This window comes from Onychostoma macrolepis, chromosome 21 (assembly GCF_012432095.1).
Source record: "Onychostoma macrolepis isolate SWU-2019 chromosome 21, ASM1243209v1, whole genome shotgun sequence".
Lineage (NCBI taxonomy): Eukaryota > Metazoa > Chordata > Actinopteri > Cypriniformes > Cyprinidae > Onychostoma > Onychostoma macrolepis.
Window position 1 is genome coordinate 28843876 of NC_081175.1, and position 18718 is coordinate 28862593.

Here is an 18718-nt window from a genome sequence, read left to right on the forward strand (position 1 = left end):
TACTTTTTTGAATAGTTTTATTGGTGGTGGAGGATATAGCTGGCTACGCTTAACTTGACCCCCTCAGGGGCTCCCCTGGAACTCTTCCGCCCCCTCGTTATTGTGGGCCCCTCTGTAATTCAGGCCCCCTCTGAATCTATATGCTCCCCAGTACTGTGGCCCCTGTAGTCCCCTCGGAAATTGGAGTTTCCCCTAAAACTGTGGCCTGCCATGAAACTTAAAATTGGGGATCCCTCTGTTACTGTGGTCCTCCTTAAAATTGTGGTCTCCCCTGAAACTGGAGTCCCCTCTGTTATTGGGGTCCTCCTTAAAATTATGCCCCCCCCTGAAGCTGGGGTCCCCTCTATTACTGGGGCCCCCTCTGAAATTTTGTCCCCCTCTGGAAGTGGGGTCCTCCTTAAAACTAGGGTCCCCCCTGAAACTGGAGTCCCCTCTGTTATTGGGGTCCTCCTTAAAATTATGCCCCCCCCTGAAGCTGCGGTCCCCTCTATTACTGGGGCCCCCTCTGAAATTTAGACCCCCTCTGGAAGTGGGGTCCTCCTTAAAACTAGGGTCCCCCCTGAAACTGGAGTCCCCTCTGTTATTGGGGTCCTCCTTAAAATTATGCCCCCCCCTTAAGCTGCGGTCCCCTCTATTACTGGGGCCCCCTCTGAAATTTAGACCCCCTCTGGAAGTGGGGTCCCCCTTGAAGCCCCCTCTGGAAGTCGTGTCCCCCCTGACACTGGGCCCCACTTTGGAACTCTGGCCCCGTCTGATATTGTGGCCCCCTCTTACACTGGGGTCCCCCTTGGAGCTGTCAATCTTCTGTAGCACACTGAGCCTCAGGTCACTCAGGTATTCTTGGGTATTGATCAGCAAATCTGAAACATTCCCTGGACCTGGCAGGCTAAACTGGGCTCTAGAGAAAAAATAAAAAAATTTAAAAAAACCTTCATGAATCAGAGATGCTGCTGGGTAAGGGCCAGAGAATTCAGAGGAGAAACAGAAAACACAACGAACCTTTGCAATGTGCTCTTAAAGTTCTGCAAAGACAAAAAGACAGAAATGGAAATTAATTCTGAAAATGACATTCATGTGTTTGCATTTGTCTTAATAATTAACATTGGAATTCTGAAGATGAGCATTCATCGGCACCTGCAGGAATGAATCATCGTCAGCTTTCATCTGCTCCTCTACATCTCTAATTGCACATTTGAGAGATACGATCCGTTTGCTGGTCTTCTCAGTCTTCTCCTTTATCATCTGACTCTTCTGATTCTGTTCCTCTCGCAGTACTGTTATTCTGGCCACTTCTTCATTGCGTAGAATCTCACGAAGTTCCTCAAACTCCTTGCTGATCTTCTCCTCTGTATCTTGAGTTTGAACCTTAAAATTAACAGCAAGATATAATAGCCAAACTAGATCTATAACATCCAGAAGTACTTTAAGCACACTGTTTATTTCCAACCTTATTAATGTCAGCAGTCTGATCCAGCGTTTGCTTAAAATTATCAAATATTCCCATCTTCTCCTGTAAGTGTTTCAGTACAGCTTTGAGTTTCTCCTGAAAGAAAACAACAGTAACATTTTACGGTAACACTTTATTTTAAGGTGTCTTTGTTACACGTTACATGAACTTACTGTCATAATAACAATTAATTATGCATAATTACATGCAAGTAACCGTAACCAAACCCTAACCTTAACCATATAGTAAGTACATGCATTTAATTAATATTACTCGGTACTTAAATGTATAATTACATTGTAACAAGGACACCTTAAAATAAAGTGTAACTCGTTTTACAAAAAGGTTAAATTATTTAATGTTAGTTAATGTATTAACTAACATGAATGAACAATGAACAATACATTTAAATTCATCTTTGTTAATGTTAGTTAATGAAAATACAGTCGTTCATTGTTAGTTCATGTTAATTCGCAGTGCATTAACTAATGTTAACAAACACAACGTTTAATTTTAACAATGCATTAGTAAATGCTGAAATTAACATTAACTAAGTTTAATAAATGCTGTAGAAGTATTGTTCATTCTTCATTGTTAACTAACGAACCTTATTGTAATGTGTTACCAAAACAACATAGAAATAGTGTCTCACACTTTGATACCACAGATAGCATAAACAATGGCGGGAATGTGTTTGGAGGGAGGGAGGGGTGAAAATGAACTGAAACCTGTGACACCTGTTCAATGCCTAATTGACCATACTAACTCCAACCACTCCCTGTAAGTTATAACGTAACCACAATTCAGTACAAAATGTTTTGATCAGATTCATAGATCTGATTTATATGCAAGCCCATTTCTGCCACTGAATAAAAAGTAAAACAAGGTAATTGTGGCTTTTTATCTCACAATTCTTGCAATTCTGACTTTTTTTTGCGAGTTTACATCTCCTAATTCTGACTTTTTTCTCAGAATTGATCTTTTTTTCACAGAATTGCTGCTTTTTCTCTCAGAATTGTGAATTTCACTTAATTCTTATTGAGAATTGTGCATGAAAAAAGTCTTCCTTGCAATTACCTTGTTTTATTTTTCTTTCATTGGCTGTTTAAGCTTGAAAAACAATGAGATGATAAAAGACATGAAGACATTAGCAAATGCATTTGTGTGCTTCCAAATCAACAGCTTGGTTTCAGCTCACTCAACAGACAAAAACACATCTTTTTATTCATCTATATACACTGTAAAAAGTGAAAGTTGACTTAACTTAAAAAAGTTGAGGAAACCCGTTGCCTTAAAATTATTAAGTACATAATAATAATAATAATAATAAAAAGTTAAGTGAACTTGACAACTCAATTAACTTATTTTTTTTAATTATCATTTACTTAAAATTTTTAAGTTAAGTCAACTTATCACTTTTTACAGTGTATAAACCTCAAAATATACACATTTGAAATCAATTTGACATATTTGTCACTGTGAAAACTATTGCCGTTTACTGGTTTAATCAGTTTACAGACCTTATTAGTGATCACGGCTTCATCTATGGGACAGAAAGTGTGGTCGGTGTGTAGTTTGGAGTCTCGACACACCAAACACACGGCCTGCTGATCATCCAGACAGAAGAGCTTCAGCTTCTCTTTGTGAGCGCTGCAGACGGCTTCACCTCCTGATGAAGATCTTTGACTTCGCTCCTGTTGGAAGGTCTCACACATGTTCTTCAAAGCCAGATTTAACGTAGGAACATTCACTGTCGATATGTCTCTGCACATGGGACATTCCTGAATTCCTTTACTTTCCCAAAACGCCTGGATGCAGTTTGAACAGATGCTGTGAGTGCAGGGCAGAAGAACAGGATTTATAAAGAAGTCAAAGCACACAGGACAAGTGAAGTCCACCTCAGTAAAAGCTTCGGATGCCATTTCACACGTCAAAATCTATCTTTAAAGTTACACTTTCAGTTTTTCAGCTTCACATCCACAGCAGAAATGCACGTACAGAGTTTGAGGCGAGATATGAGCTAAAACAACAGGTGAGGTGTATCTGTCTTTATATCCAACGGGAGGAGCTCAACCCTGCACTGAGAAATGTGAAGAAATGTGCTTCATTCTGTTCTGAATCATCTAATGCAGATAAACTGGATCCTCTAAGTCTCAAGATGTATGTTAACACACTATTTCAACATTTTAGAGATCACCGGAATTTTTTATTAAAATAAATAATACTAAATCTAATAGTAATCTAAATCTTTATAGGCCATAATATTGCCCTGTTTATTATTGTTACTACAATTATTATTCTTTAGATGTTAATTCACAATAACTCAATAAACCCAATCCCAAGAGATCTTTTTGCACAAGGACAATGATTAAGGATGCTCCAAAAATGATAAAAAGCACCAGAAAAGTAGTCCGTATGATTTGTGTGGAACTTTCCATTGCACAAAAGGTTCTTTATAGTGGAAAATGGTTCTTTGGGGAACCAAACAATGTTTAAAGAATGTATGGCACTTTGTGTGAGGAACAGACCCGCATATAAGATGTTATCCAATGATAATTTGCAATAAACCTGCAGTAAATATCAATAACACTCAAACCTCGAGTAAAGGGCCGTTCACATCAAGGATGATAGCTATTATGAAAACAATAACAATGAAGTTTTAATAACCTTTCTAATTATAAGAATAGCAGAGTCACACAACAACTAGAATGATAACGATTCAGAGGAAAAACATCGCAGGAATTTCTTTCCAAATGTTTTTTTTTTTTTTCAGTTGACGAACAATAAAAATATTGACAGCCAATCAGAATCCACCTGATACTTCTATACTGATCATTCAGAGCAATTATTCATGGCTGTTTGATGCTTGTTTCTTGATTGCCCTCATTCTTGAAGTGGGAGGTAATGAAGTGATCTGAGTAAATATTTCTCTTCCTCCCACACCTACATCAGGAAGAGAAATATTTACAGATCAGCTGCTATGAATGAAATTCCATTTTACATTTGTCAGTCCTCATTTGCTTATTACAGATAGTGCCTAAATGTTTCTGTGATCCTTTCAACTGATTTGATTTATTGCACTGTAAATTATATTTTCAACATGTAAATAATCATGAAAATAAAATAAATGGTGTTAGTCATGCTTATTATTGTCATATCAGAACCATGTTTAATGCAATTGTTTATCGTTCATTATTATATTTTTCAATATATACACACACTTTGATATTTAGAAAACTTTAATGTATTATATATTGTGTACATTACAAATATTCATGAAGTACATTAAAAAAAGTACAGCTGCATATATACTTTGGTGAAAAAAACCCCCATACTATTAAATGTATTAAAAATGCACTTGAAATACAAGTATGTTTATAGTATTTTTGTGTTACTACAAACATACTCAAGTACATTTTAAAACATTATACAAAAAGAATATTTTTATACAAAAATGAAAAAAGACTGAAATGCTATGGAAGAGCCATCTTATCCATTTGTAGAACATTTCAGTTATACCTGTATTACTGAAAAGTAAAGAATTTTACATCAATGAATAAATAAAAATTACAATGCAATTTTCTGAAGAAAAAAAAAACATGTAAAGTGAATAGATGTGTGTGCGAAGACTGAAGATGATAAAGTTCAAGCAACAGAATAGGGAGGGATGGAGGGGTTTTGGAGGTGGACGAGGAGATGGTGTAGGGATGGTGATGAGAGGAGGACGATGATGCCCTGGCGGCTTAGATGTGTTTGGCACATGGCACAGACCCAGAGCATCCCAGTGCTGGAGTCGAGGGAGGGAGGAGCCAAGATGTAGATGGTGTGGCTGCCGACATCTGGGGGCCGACCGATGGAGACAGAGCTGGTGGATCCGAAGCCGCAGACTAAGGGCCGATGGAGCTGAGCGTCGTCGCAGGTTCCGGAGACCTGGACACAGCCTAGTCAGTAGTGTCTTGCAGCTTTAGAAAAAAAACAAAACAGAAACAAAATTAGATAACAGATTTTTACATGAATGACTGAAAGAAGCACAAATTAGCTACCTGGAATGGACACATTGTTAACGTTTTTCTTTCAAGATTGACCGAATCCTCCTCTATTAGGCCTGATTCAAAAATCTCTATAACAGAGGAGATACGATATTAAAATATACTTACTATTCCTTTGCTTGTCTCTACACTCAGATTTCAGTTTGTCTTCTATAGCAGCTGATCTGAAAAACAACAAATGTTAATATTTTTCACATGCACAAAAAAAGCAAATGATGATTGATGATTTGTTTTCTATTTAAGAATGACAGAACAATGTACCTGGTCAGAAATATAGTCAAAAACCTTCCCAGCCTCAGCAGTTTCAGATGTACTGTATGCTCTTATAAGCAACCCTTCTTACAATTTAATCTTTGTTCTTATCTGTAATGAGAAATATATATATTAGAAAATAAAGTTATAAAATATAAACACCAATCAACCAACACTACCACAGTTTGCTGATCAGCTCAAGACAAAGTAACTGTATGTTCATAATCATGGTTTTTCAAAGATCATTAACCTCATTACAATGAAGCCAAATTGTTCAGGAAATCAGAAATAAATACACTTCATGTTGCAAATAAAAGAATGTTAATGTTAACTAATTTTATTTAATTTTTTTCTGCCAATGCATCTGTCAAAAACATGGCTGGTACAGATAAATAACGTTAATTAAATACAAATCTTACCTGAAGTCACAGTGAGGTACTGAAGCCAGACGCCATACACGCTCGCAGAAGCTGGTAAAAATAAGAACATACCGCTTTATGCCATGGTCTGTCTGAATACTGGATTCTGATTGGCTGGCAGGTGTTGATTAAATTCGTTGAACTGCAGGTAGTTCCAGGTCAGTTTAATCACGTTCTATATTAATGCGCTTCCTATGAACATTGGTGTGTGTGAATGCTGGTAAATGACCATGGCATAAACAGGATAATCAACGGCTAGCTGTGCATTAAACGATCTGAATGCACTCCGCTGCTTCTCTGTGCATTGAGCCTGAGTTCACAGAAAAATATGCTTAAACTAGGTCCATATCAAGGGGAAAATATGTATATATATATATATATATATATATATATATAAACATAAAAAATATATAAACTTCATTATATCAAACCTTAATATTTGCACCTTAATATAACCTTAATCAAACCTTAATATATAAGCACCGTCCTTCGGATGAGACGTTAAACCGAGGTCCTGACTCTCTGTGGTCATTAAAAATCCCAGGATGTCTTTCGAAAAGAGTAGAGGTGCGACCTCGGCATCCTGGCCAAATTCACCCATTGGCCTCTGACCATCATGGCCTCCTAACAATCCCCATATCTGCTGATTGGCTTCAATTACTTGGTCTCCTCTCCACCAATAAGCTGGTGTGTGATGGGCGTTCTGGCGCACTATGGTGGATGCTGCACACTGGTGGTGGATGAGGAGACCCCCCCCCCCACACACACACACACAATGTAAAGCGCTTTGAGTGCCTTGAAAAGCGCTATATAAATGTAAGGAATTATTATTATTATTATTATTATTATGTTTAGCAGATTTATCCAAATTCTGTTTAAAATCCTCAAATTTGATCAGTTTCTCCTGTAAGTGGTTCAGTTAATCCTGGAGTTTCTCCTGGAAGAAATCGACAGAAAAATAGTTTCAGATTTTGCCTCTTTTATTTCACATATATTATTATTATGGATAGTGGAGGACAAATTTTTGGACCCTGGACCACAAAAGCAGTCTTAAGTCGCTGGGGTATATTTGTAGCAATACCCAAAAATACATTGTATGGGTCAAAATGATCGATTTCTTTTTTATGCCAAAAATCATTAGGATATTAAGTAAAGATCATGTTCCATGAAGATATTGTGTAAATGTCTTACTGTAAATATATCAAAACCTATTTTTTGATTAGTAATATGCATTGCTAAGAACTTCATTTAGACAACTTTAAAGGTGATTTTCTCAATATTTAGATTTTTTTGCACCCTCAGATTCCAGATTATCAAATAGTTGTATCTCAGCCAAATATTGTCCTATCATAACAAACCATACATCAATGGAAAGATTATTTATTCAGCTTTCGGATGATGTATGAATCTCAATTTCGAAAAATTTACACTTAAGACTGTTTTTGTGGTCCAGGGTCACATATGTGTGTGTGTGTGTATAGAAAGTTATTTTATAAACAAGTAGCTTTTCATTTCTTAAGCAACCATGTCAGAAGACATTTCATATGATCATATTCCAGGAGGCAAGGCCAAGATTTATCATCCACATTGGAAATAAAAACACAAACCTTTGCAATATGCTCTTAACATTCTGTAATGAAAAAGAAAAAAAATCAGCGTAAGTGAATTTGGTTGTAATCTCTGACAATGACATTCACTGCATTGATTGCAGAATAATGAAACTCATTGACACCTGCAGGAATGAATCATCTTCAGCTTTCATCTGCTCCTCTGTGTCTAAATAGCTTAAATCACACTGTTTATTTCAAACCTAATTAATTTCATCAGCTTGATAAATTTTTTGTTTAAAATTCTCAGATTTTCTCAGTTTCTCCTGCAAGGTCTTCAGTTCTGCTTCGAGTTTCTCCTGAAAGAAATCAGCACAAAATTAGTGACTTACATCCGTTTTATTCATTAATGTTTCCTTTTGGGGGTTGCCTTATTTATTTGATATATTACAGAGATAGTAGAGGGAATTTTTATGGAGGTGGGGAGTTGCAATGAGATGATCTCAAACGTGTGACACCCAGAAATCACCTCAATGGCTCCATGTTATATTGACTCCAGCCACTCTGCTGATACACTTTCTACAATACAATTTAGAAGAATGTTTTGAATCATAATCATAAATCTTATTTTATCTTAAAAAAGTAAGTCAGAATAAATAATGAAATTATTCAAACACAACTTTACATTCTTGAGTATTTGTTTTTGGTTCGGTTCTAAACAATTAAAGAGGAAAAACATGTCTGCATTTACTACACCCATCAACAGGGATGCAAAAAGCTAAGTGTTAAAAAAAAAAAAAAATCAACCCTGGCATTTTTGGTCCATGTGGCCCACCACTACAATCAGAATGGGTTCAGTTGGACACTATCCATATACACGGACATTCAAAATACCTACTGTGTATACCAGTTTAAGTGGAGCAGTGTACTCACTCGCTCTTGACTTACTCTTTATAGTCAGTCAACGGTCAGTTTCAGGAAACCAGTATAGGCTATCTGCAAAAACTAGGCATGCACCAGTCATTATCATGGCACAATTGCCAGTTTTTTTTACAAGTAAATGGGCTGATTCTGATACCGATTGCAGATTTTTTTTTCTTTATCAAGAGACAAGAAAAAATGAAAGAGTGCATGAGAAAGCTGGTTAGTTGCTCTATTACAGGCTGAACTTGCCTTTAAAAAATATCAATTCAATTGAACTTTATTTCTATAGTGCTTTCCACAATACCAATTGCTGCAAAGCAGCTTTACAGAAAATATTACGTTTTTACATTATATTTAGGAGTAGGTTATTAGTGGTGACTATGGCAGAAATGTACAGTATAAGAATCATGCAGTTAAGTTACAAATTACATAATCGAACAGACGGTGAACAACACTATTAACTGCAATGATTATATGTTGCAATTAAACTTTGCTGTTGCGATTAAGCTAAATTTGGTAGTTATATATGTTGTTCCAGGGTTAGCATCATCTGAGGTCTTCTGGGGGGTTGGCATCATCTCTTCTCAGGTCTTCATAAGGGTTGGATACAGACTGAATGCATCTCATGAAAATACGTATAAATAGTACGCCAAATAAAAACGAAAACTCGTGTTTTTGATACGCAATGGACTGTGGCGTGTCTATGCTACGCGATGGGTAGGATTAGGGTTGTGGTGTAGATGGGTATCATATGCACGCCAAAAACGCGCGTAGCATAGACACGCCAAAGTCCATTTTTGCGTATCAATACCACGAGTTGTCAGGGTTTTTTGGCGTAATATTTATACGTATTTTAATGAGACCGGGCTCAACTCACTTTCTGACGCTGCGCTTGTAAACACTGCTTTAACATGCATTACACGGACCTTTTTTTAATGTTAGGCCTACATGTTTACTTTGTTAATAGCCTACTCTAAATCCCTTGCACCAAGTTAATTGTTCTTATTGTCATTGTACTTTAACAGTCTGCATTTCATTGTCAAACATTACTTGCAAAAAAATAAATAAAATTCAGATAAATTCAAATAAACACCCACCCTCAATTCAATATTGTGAACTTTCTTTGAATATTTTGAAAGTTGAGGAGTTTGCATCTATGTGTCAATATCAATTATTAAAATTCATTAGCATCATATTACATAATGTACAAAGTAAATAACGCATAAATCTGTACATATATCTTCTTTTCCAGATTCATACACTGAAGTCTTAACATTTTCTGTTCTCATGTCAGATATGTGTATGATATATACATGAGTATATACCAGAGCACTTTAAGAAAACCACAACAAATTCCTTGTGTCTGCGCACGCTTGGTTTATAAAGCTAATTCTGATCCAAAACTAACCAGACAGTAGTGTCACAATGACGTGATCGCATATGGACTGAGAACTCAAAGACACACGCTCTCACAAATACGAGATGATACATGGGTGTCCGGGTTCTGTCACCAAACTAAGAATACACTCACCAAAGTGACCGAACCCTGACACTATTCCCTTATAAGAGATGGCAGGGGAAACACCGAACACAGGACTGAAGCATGCAGGACACAATCAGGCAACATAGGAACATTAAACAATCTGGCATTAGATTGAAAACACAGGGAGAAAAAAAAGAAATAGGGAATCAAATGAGGATAATGGAGGAGGATAGGTGGGGTAAATCAACTAATAATCAGACAACAAAAAGGGCACAGTTAAGACAGGGAAAGTTCATTACAACGGCCAAAACAGCAGTTTGATTGTTTTTGTTACCTACATTTTTGCCGTTTCGTGAATTTGTTGCATAAATGATCACTGAAAAGCTTTCAGATGGTGTATATATATATATATATATACACACACACCGCAACACTAAAAAAAACTCTGGTATCATGAAGATGTTTAGCATAAACATGCATTTACTTCATAGAACGTCAAAATGTAAACACAGCAGGTGTGTACCGATTAATGCACACAAGACTGCTGTTTGAATCCCCATCATTAGTGTAGTTTGCATCTTCATCACGTGAACAATTCACACATAACTTAATACTAGAAATACATTTAAATCAGAAAAAAAAAAAACTACATGAACTATAACATTCGATAGCTACAGGAAATTAAAACGAGAAAAGTAAAAAGACTAGCGTATTGGGAAAAAAAACAAAAACAAACAAAAAAAAAAAAAAACGACAAAGACATTGATAAGTTTCTTTATTTTTTAAAGATTTAAAAAAAAAAAAAAAAAAAAAACAGAACCACAAACTTATGACAGAACCACACATTAATAATTAGCAATGACTAAACATCTTTGTGTGAAATATCTAATTTACTTCTGAACTTCATTGTCACAGATCACCATATCTTGATGACTGAAGTCGGCCCCCCTGAACGTCAAAAACCTCAGGTCCACTTGAAGAGGATTCCCCCCAACTGTGGTGTGGGTCGAGGGAGACCCCGCTCCAAAATGTGATTTCAGTGGAGAGAGAACACTCTGCCACCTAAACAGCGATTTCGACTGAGCGGGGGCTACGAGTTTGCGTCCATAGTTTGTCATAATGTGGCTGTGGGTGATCTGTGACGGAGGAAGTCTTTTGCGGAACGTGGGCAGGTTGTGGGTTGGATCTGTGGTGCCGACTAGGGTGGGGAAAAAATTAGTCGCACAGACTGGATGAACTTTCCATGGAAATTGTTGTAGGTCTTCATTGGACCGTTGGCCCCCAAATATTTCCGTACCATTCCCTCCATCCCTCGGGAAATGCTCATATTCATTATGTTCCTCTGGATTGTCAGAAATCGCCATTGCAGCGAGATCAGATTGAATATGAGATGAATTGATGTTGAAGTATGAGGCTAAAAGAGAGAACGGATGCATAATTATTAGTGCTGTTAAACGATTAAATCACATCCAAAATAAGCATTTACATTACAAAGTATTTGTATTTACATAATGTGCACATTTTTATTTTTATATATATATATATATAAAAAATGGCAGAAAAACAAAGTGTTGCACATTTTATTGGTGCAAAGATGAGTAGTGGTGATATTTTGTACAACATTTTCAACTGCTTTTCATCACTTAATCAGAAGCACCACAAATTAAACGTATTTAGAAGTTGATAAGTTAACGTGTAAAGTATTTTAAATAAAAGCTATGTAAACTTGCATTTTTACAACACTATAAGCGTGTCCCATCAGGTAATGAAAAGTTCTACACACACTTGTGGTCTTCATCCTCACTTGAGCCAAACACAGGAAATACGTCACGTAAGTATTCAAGTGATCAAGTGCAAAGACCGCAAGTGTGGGTATTTGGACAAGGGGATTATATTCCGTCATACTCACATTCAACATTGTCCTGCATCTTCTGTAAGACAGTGAGCTTCAGGTTGGTCAGGTGATTTGAGAAACTGATCGTCACTGCTGGATTGGGTTCTGGAATTTGCAGGTTACACCGAGCTCTGGGAAAAAAAAAAAAAAAAACATTCAGGAGTCAAGAGATACTGCTGGTTTGAGTTCAGAACCACAGAGAAAAGATGCAACACAAACCTCTGCAATGTGGCGTTAAAGTTCTGCAAAGAAAAAAGAAAGTCAAATGAGCCAGCAAACCAGAATTTGGTTTTATTCTCTGAAAATGTCATTTAGTCATTATTCATTGAGACCTGCAAAAATGAAACATCATCAGCGTTCATCTGCTCCTCTACATCTCTGATTGTACATGAGAGAGATGAAATCTGTCTGCTCGTCTCATCCATCTTCTGCTTCATCATCCGACTCCTCCGTTTCTCCTCTTCTCTCAGTGTTGTTATTCTGGCAGCTTCTTCATCACGTAGAAACTGATGAAGTTCCTCAAACTCTGCTTTAATCCGCCTCTCAGCATATTGAGCATTAAACTGAAATTATAAAGACATTTTAAAATATAATGGCCGAACTAGATCTATATCAGTATCTTACGTTTACATTCCTAAAATAGAGTAAATAATTATTTCCAACCTCGAGTTCATAGTCTTCATTAAAACACTCTTTAAGACACTCAAATATTCTCCGCTTCTCCTCCAAGTGTTCCAGTACATCTTTGAGAATCTCCTGAATTGAATAAACAAAAACGGTCTCTTACACCTGTTTTCATTTTGGGGCCATTGCCTTTTAAGTCAAAAGTATTAGTTACAATAACTTAAATTATATTAACATACAAACACATTTTACTGTTTAGATTTTTATAATGACATTTACAGCTCTGCGTGTTTGCAGGGTAAAAACATGGGCCGATTTTCGCATTGGTCTGAACAAAAACAACCCAATGTTCCTGCAATACCGGAGGCTGCAGTTCTAGGACTGCATAGGACCCTATTTTTTGGGACAGTGCCATTTATTCCAACAGAGGAGACCTGATTCAAACATCAAACAAACATATGCAAAGAGTAGATCCATGGAAACTATTAATTTGTCGCTCAAACATTTTTAATGTAAGAGCATGAACTTGAGTGTTTGAGGGGGTCAGCAATCTCTATTTAGTCTATATAGCTGTGCAAAACAGTTCATTGTGCTGCTGGATGTTGCGAGTTAGTATTTGTATTCAAATTATTTTACATTTATTAAAGTACTAATAAATCACTAATTTGTACTGAAATAGTTTTACCGTTTACTGCACTTTCGGTGGGTCACACCAGACGTGAAGCGCTGCGGCTAATGAACTGAAGTCTCGCACAGACAAGTCTTTCTTTCCAAGAAACGGAATTTAAAGCCAGAATATAGAATAAATTGAAGTAAATTAGGTTAAATATTTAAAGAGGGTTACCAACGGATATGTTCAGGGTTAGGAGTTGGTTAGGACAATTAAGTGTATACAATTAAACTACATAATTCCTTAAAAATAATACAGAATTGATAGCAAGCACTATAAAAATAGTATGAGCTGCTAATAAATATACAAAAAAATCTGGTTCTGAAACAACAGTATTGCAGGAATACCCTACTCGCAATTCTGGTCTGTACCCAAATTTAAGACCTCTTGAAATCATAATTAAGACTTTCTTGTACAATTTAAGACTTTAAGGACCCACAGGAATCCCATATATATTATATTATATTATATAAATGTATATATAATTTAAAATGGAAAGTGTCAGAATAAAACACTGAATTTTTTTTTTTGAAAACCATGTGTCTGACCTTATTGTCCATCACGGCTTCATCTACAGGAGAGAATCTGTGGTCTGCGTGTTTTCTGGAGTCCCGACACACCAAACACACGGGCTCTTGATCATCCAGACAGAAGAGCTTGAGCTTCTCTTTGTGAAGACCGCAGACACTTTCACCTCCAAATGAAGATCTTCGGCTCAGCTTTTGTTGGTAGGACTCACACAGGTTCTTCAAAGCCAAATTTACTGGAGGATGCTCCTTTGAAGATCTTCTTCTGCAAACTGGACATTCTTTAAGTCTTTTACTTCCCCAAAACCTCTGAACACAATCGTTACAGATGCTGTGACTACAGGACAGAACTACAGGATTTATAAAAATGTCGCAGCACACAGGACAGGACAAATCCTCCTCAAAAGAAGATCTACACGCCATTTCAAGTTACTTCAAAGTCTGTTTTCAAAGTTAGACTTCAATGATCACGTCAACTCTCAGCAGATCGTTTTAAATCAAAATCTCGTGCATCAGAAACATTCACAATTATCAGGAATTAAAATGATCACCAAAGTTTTGCCAGCTGAGCTTCACACTAACCACGTTTCCAAATGAGTGCCAGAGTCAGTCCACTGATCTATATATAGACTAATGACTGGATTGCTAATTGCCTTCTAAACTGCAGACAGGTGGTGAAGACATCTTACTATTCCCTACTGACACAGATGATCATTGGCCCGACCGCCAAAACACTGACCTAAAATCACCCAATTTGAAGCAAATCAGCCACACAGGATTAGTTATGTTATGTGTATGTAAATTAATTTTTACTTCAGATGTTATCTGCAATGTTTATGGTCTTTTGGGGCCGGATAGGAGATATATTAGTGATGGGAGAAACAAAACTTTTCGAAGCTTCGAATCAAGTGAACCAGTTTCGAAGCCCTCGAAACAGCACACACTAGTGATGCCTGCTGGTCAAAAGTGTGTAAATGCAACAAAAACTCAGGCCAAATCATGCATAAAAACAACTTTTAAAACCCCATTGCAAATGTTTTATTCAGATTATAATCCATTAAATGCAATAAAAATAATAAAATATAATTAAATATGAAGTGTCTGTATAATATGTGGTTTTTAAAATATTTTATATTAATTTACAGGGCTTGATGTTTTATGGACAGCTTCTCTAAACAGGCCATTAAATTAGAGACTATTTACTACTCATCCTTTTGATTACACAAATGTCTCATTAAAAATGTCTAGAAATTGAAAAAAACTGATCCGAGATCAGAGACGCCAGTTCACGGGTTAACAGAGATCAACCCCCAAACGGCATAATATTGATTTTTTTTTTTTTTAATTAATGCTCAATAATCAAAAACAGTATACAAAAAAATAAAATATAATACAACCATCATAAAAATGATAGACAATAATAACAAAATAAAATAAAAAATGAAGAAAAAGGGGGTGTTTAACATTACAAACTGAAAAAAAGAGACTTACATGTCATTAAAGATAGGAAAAGAGTTACAGACAAAGTTTTTTGTTCTAAAATGTTTGCATTCCAATGCAGATTGCAGGCAATAACAACCATTTTAGGGTAGTTTGTGATTAGTCTTAGTGACTCCTCTTCACTGCTCCTAACGTTTCACAGATTTAGGAGCTAGTTTTAGTGCTAAAACGCTTTGTGAAATACTCTTTAAGAGGTGAGTTATGAGCTACTTTTAGCCTTTAAGATGTTTTGTGAATACAGGCCCAGTTTTATAAATGAAACAATCAAATCAAAGCAGATTTTTAAAGATGGAGTTTTATTCATGGTGGCAAAATAAACAGTACCATGAAAAAAGAATTGTGGTTTTAAAATTGTATTACATACAATTACTCTGGGGAAAAAGAACAGCATTTAGAGATTCAACAGAAACTAAAAATGAAGAACAGCTGAGAAGATCAACAGTGCAAAGGACGAACAACACAAGCTAGAAGCCCATAATGCCATGCAGTCCTTCAGCAAACGCTCGTGTTATGACTGTTAGTCAGACTCTATAGTGTCTAAACCAAACTCAAACTGCACTGCCGGCTTCACATTGGTCCAGAATTCATATCTGTACAAGCCAAAAGCTATTTGCACCATCAAAAATTAAAGATTAGGTTAGTATTTCACTCCTTTCTGCCTTTTTATGTGTTAAACTCAACAGCAATTTGTTACAATCATATTAAAGAGAACTGATCGTATACTGCACAGGTTAGTCAACAACAGACGAATCTCACAAAATCTGTAAAGAAACGTACAAGTCACAATTCAACGGCAAATCAAAAGAATGAAAATGAAAATTAATCCTAATTTTTTTTGCATATCTTCCCTGCAAAATATCTTTACCATAATGAAAAAATATTTTCATTACAGTTTGTATGAAACTTAAGGGTCCTGAAAATAGACAATTTTAATAGAAAACTAATGTTTTTCTTTTAAATTTGGGATAAAACATGAACCAGACCAAAAACATAAAAACAATCCCATTACTGAAACAGAAAAAGTATATCATATTTTTGCAAGTATTGCCTATATATAGCATTTATTGCACTAAATTTATGCTAATTATAATAAACAACTATTTCCGAGGATATTATATATGCATGCAAAATAAGATCCTTATTTAATTTATGCAACATTCATTTTTTTCCTCTAAATTTGGGCTGAAATATGAATTGGACATTTCTTTGTGAGATTCACTCAGAGATGCTGTATTCAAACATTAATTTCGAAGCGTGTTTCTTTGTGGTTGTTCAGGATGGTTGAGTGAATATTTTCACAGTGTTTCTATAAACACACACCGAGGAGTGCATGTTTGAGCATCTGTATGAAAACACGCCACACGTCTGCAAACTAATCCAGAACACGCATATAAATCATCATCAGAGGCTGTTTGAAACTTTAATAATGGAGTCTGTGTGATTAACTACACAGCATGTTCAATAGTGTCATTTACAACAGTGTCGTCAACTTACTGACGTGTTTGAATGAAACTAAACAACCTAGAGCTAAAAATAACTAAATATATATATATATATAAAAGCAAAAGCAAACATAAGTGATTCATATTACTGCCGGGTAAAAGTCACAGCTAGTTTTGAAACAACCTTTACATGAAGGGGAAAGCTGTTTGTGTTTAGTATATTACAATAAGAGACGTTTAGAGACAGACACAGACAAATGTCACAAAATGATCATTTCATTGAAAAACAAAAACAAAATATAGGTTTTTTTTGCATTAAGAAAATGAAGTTTGAAATCAGTCAGAGATTTTGCATTACAACATTATTTTCATAGCAATTACACACATTTTGACCCCAATTCTCCTTGATTTCCTGCTAAAAACATGTATTTAGCAGATAATTGTGAGGCAAGTGTGCTTATTTGTTATGAAAATATCACAATAAAGGCTTCATTTTCTTTAAATAAAACAAAAAATGACTTCTTTGCTTCGACTTCGGGCTGAAATGTGTGATAAACAGGTTTTGTGAGATTCACCCATTTCAAAAACTCATTCAATTTCCATCCGAAACACATATCTGCACTGTATCAGAATATTATCATAAGCATGTTTTACACTCTGTGAGATGTTATGATTATATTAGGCATTTCACTCCAGGTTTTTTTTTTTTTTAAAGATGTTTATAGATGTGATCTGAAAAATCATAAACATGCAGCAGAGCAAAGATTTTAATTGAACACCAGGAGGAACTCTTTCATCAATTCTTTACCTCTAACAATAACATTCGATACATTTCCAATACATTATAGTGGTTATTGTATTCAGATTGAGATTTTCTTTGTAAAAACAGATGCGTGTTGAACATGCTTAACGAGCTGCACTTTAAAGTGCACTTCAGCCAGCATTTATTAAAAGAATAAAAACAATATGAGGCTTTAATAAAAAGATCGACACACTAAATGTGAACACAGTACAAAAACAAATCGATTTAAAGAAAAGGTATTGCCGAACGCCTGAGCAAAGCTTCCTCACTGGGTTTCAGACTTCTTTTTGTTTTTCTTTAGGAACGACGGGGTGCGAAACTTTTTCTTCTTCTTTGACGGGGATTTGTTGGGCGATTCGTCGCTGCCGTGATCACCAGCCGCATCGTCCCCGGCGACAGGCTCCTCCCCCTCAGGCTGAGGGGCGGAGTCAGTCTGTCCAGGGGCGGGGTCTTCTGCGGGGAGGGCGGCGACTTCGGAGGCTTCATCGGGGGTCAGATCAGGGAGGGTCTGTCTTAAAGTGGCGGAGTCACTCTCGTCTTTGAACGTCTGTTCCTGTTGTATCTCTGTGGAGGAAGATGGGAAAAGATAACGGTGAGTTTGTAGATCAGCTCAAGACATGCAAACCGGCCAGGGGGAAATCCAGCACTCAACAATTGGCTCTTTATGCATGAAGCGTGAAAACCTCTGAGAAACGGACCATAAAACTGGAATCCCTGCAAAACTACACTGATGTCCAAATACAGATGTCAATCTTTAGCTTTAATTATCAAATTGCCACCGCATGAAACACTTGCAACCCAATGCATGTATCTAATTAACAAAAACTAACTACTAACTAACTAGTACTAAGCAAACACAACAACCAGTTTCAGCGTGGATCATGAAAAACTGTGCCTAGCTTGCAAAATTAGGATCTAGATTCAAGCAATTGTAAATATTAATGCTTTAAAAAAAATACAGGACTCTCAAAAATATTTTAATATATATTAAATTACACTATTTAACATATATTATTTTTTAACAACAATTTAAATAAATATTCCTAAGAAAAGTACAATTTCAATCATTATTGCAATATACTTAAGTTTGACACCATTCAAATAGAAAAAAGTACATAAAAAGATATGCAGACAAGTG

The 18718-nt window shown here is 36.0% G+C and overlaps 3 protein-coding genes across 10 annotated transcripts in view; all 3 read right to left on the bottom strand.

Annotated features, from left to right (window-relative positions):
- Positions 1–192: 192 nt before the first annotated feature.
- LOC131528399 (E3 ubiquitin-protein ligase TRIM35-like) lies at positions 193–3422 on the bottom strand. Its single transcript, XM_058757482.1, has 5 exons — positions 2968–3422; positions 1448–1543; positions 1135–1365; positions 1000–1022; positions 193–898 (listed from the first exon to the last, which is right to left on the bottom strand). The coding sequence occupies exons 1-5, from the start codon at positions 3367–3369 to the stop codon at positions 193–195; spliced, it is 1458 nt and encodes a 485-aa protein (XP_058613465.1). The 5' UTR covers positions 3370–3422.
- Positions 3423–10911: 7489 nt separating this feature from the next.
- Positions 10912–14443, bottom strand: LOC131528734 (E3 ubiquitin-protein ligase TRIM35-like). The gene is made up of 6 exons (XM_058758072.1): positions 13858–14443; positions 12679–12771; positions 12348–12578; positions 12235–12257; positions 12031–12146; positions 10912–11535 (listed from the first exon to the last, which is right to left on the bottom strand). Exons 1-6 carry the CDS (start codon positions 14257–14259, stop codon positions 11012–11014), a joined length of 1389 nt encoding a protein of 462 aa, XP_058614055.1. The 5' UTR covers positions 14260–14443; the 3' UTR covers positions 10912–11011.
- A 1170-nt stretch (positions 14444–15613) lies between these two features.
- Positions 15614–18718, bottom strand: part of add1 (adducin 1 (alpha)) — a 43852-nt gene continuing 40747 nt past the window's right edge. For 6 of the 8 annotated variants that reach the window (XM_058758060.1, XM_058758061.1, XM_058758065.1 and 3 more), the window contains one exon: positions 15614–18144. In XM_058758060.1, coding sequence (XP_058614043.1) covers positions 17846–18144 — 299 coding nt within the window. In that variant the 3' untranslated portion in view covers positions 15614–17845. The remainder of the gene's footprint in view (positions 18145–18718) is intronic. The other 2 variants (XM_058758066.1, XM_058758068.1) reach the window with 1 other exon arrangement.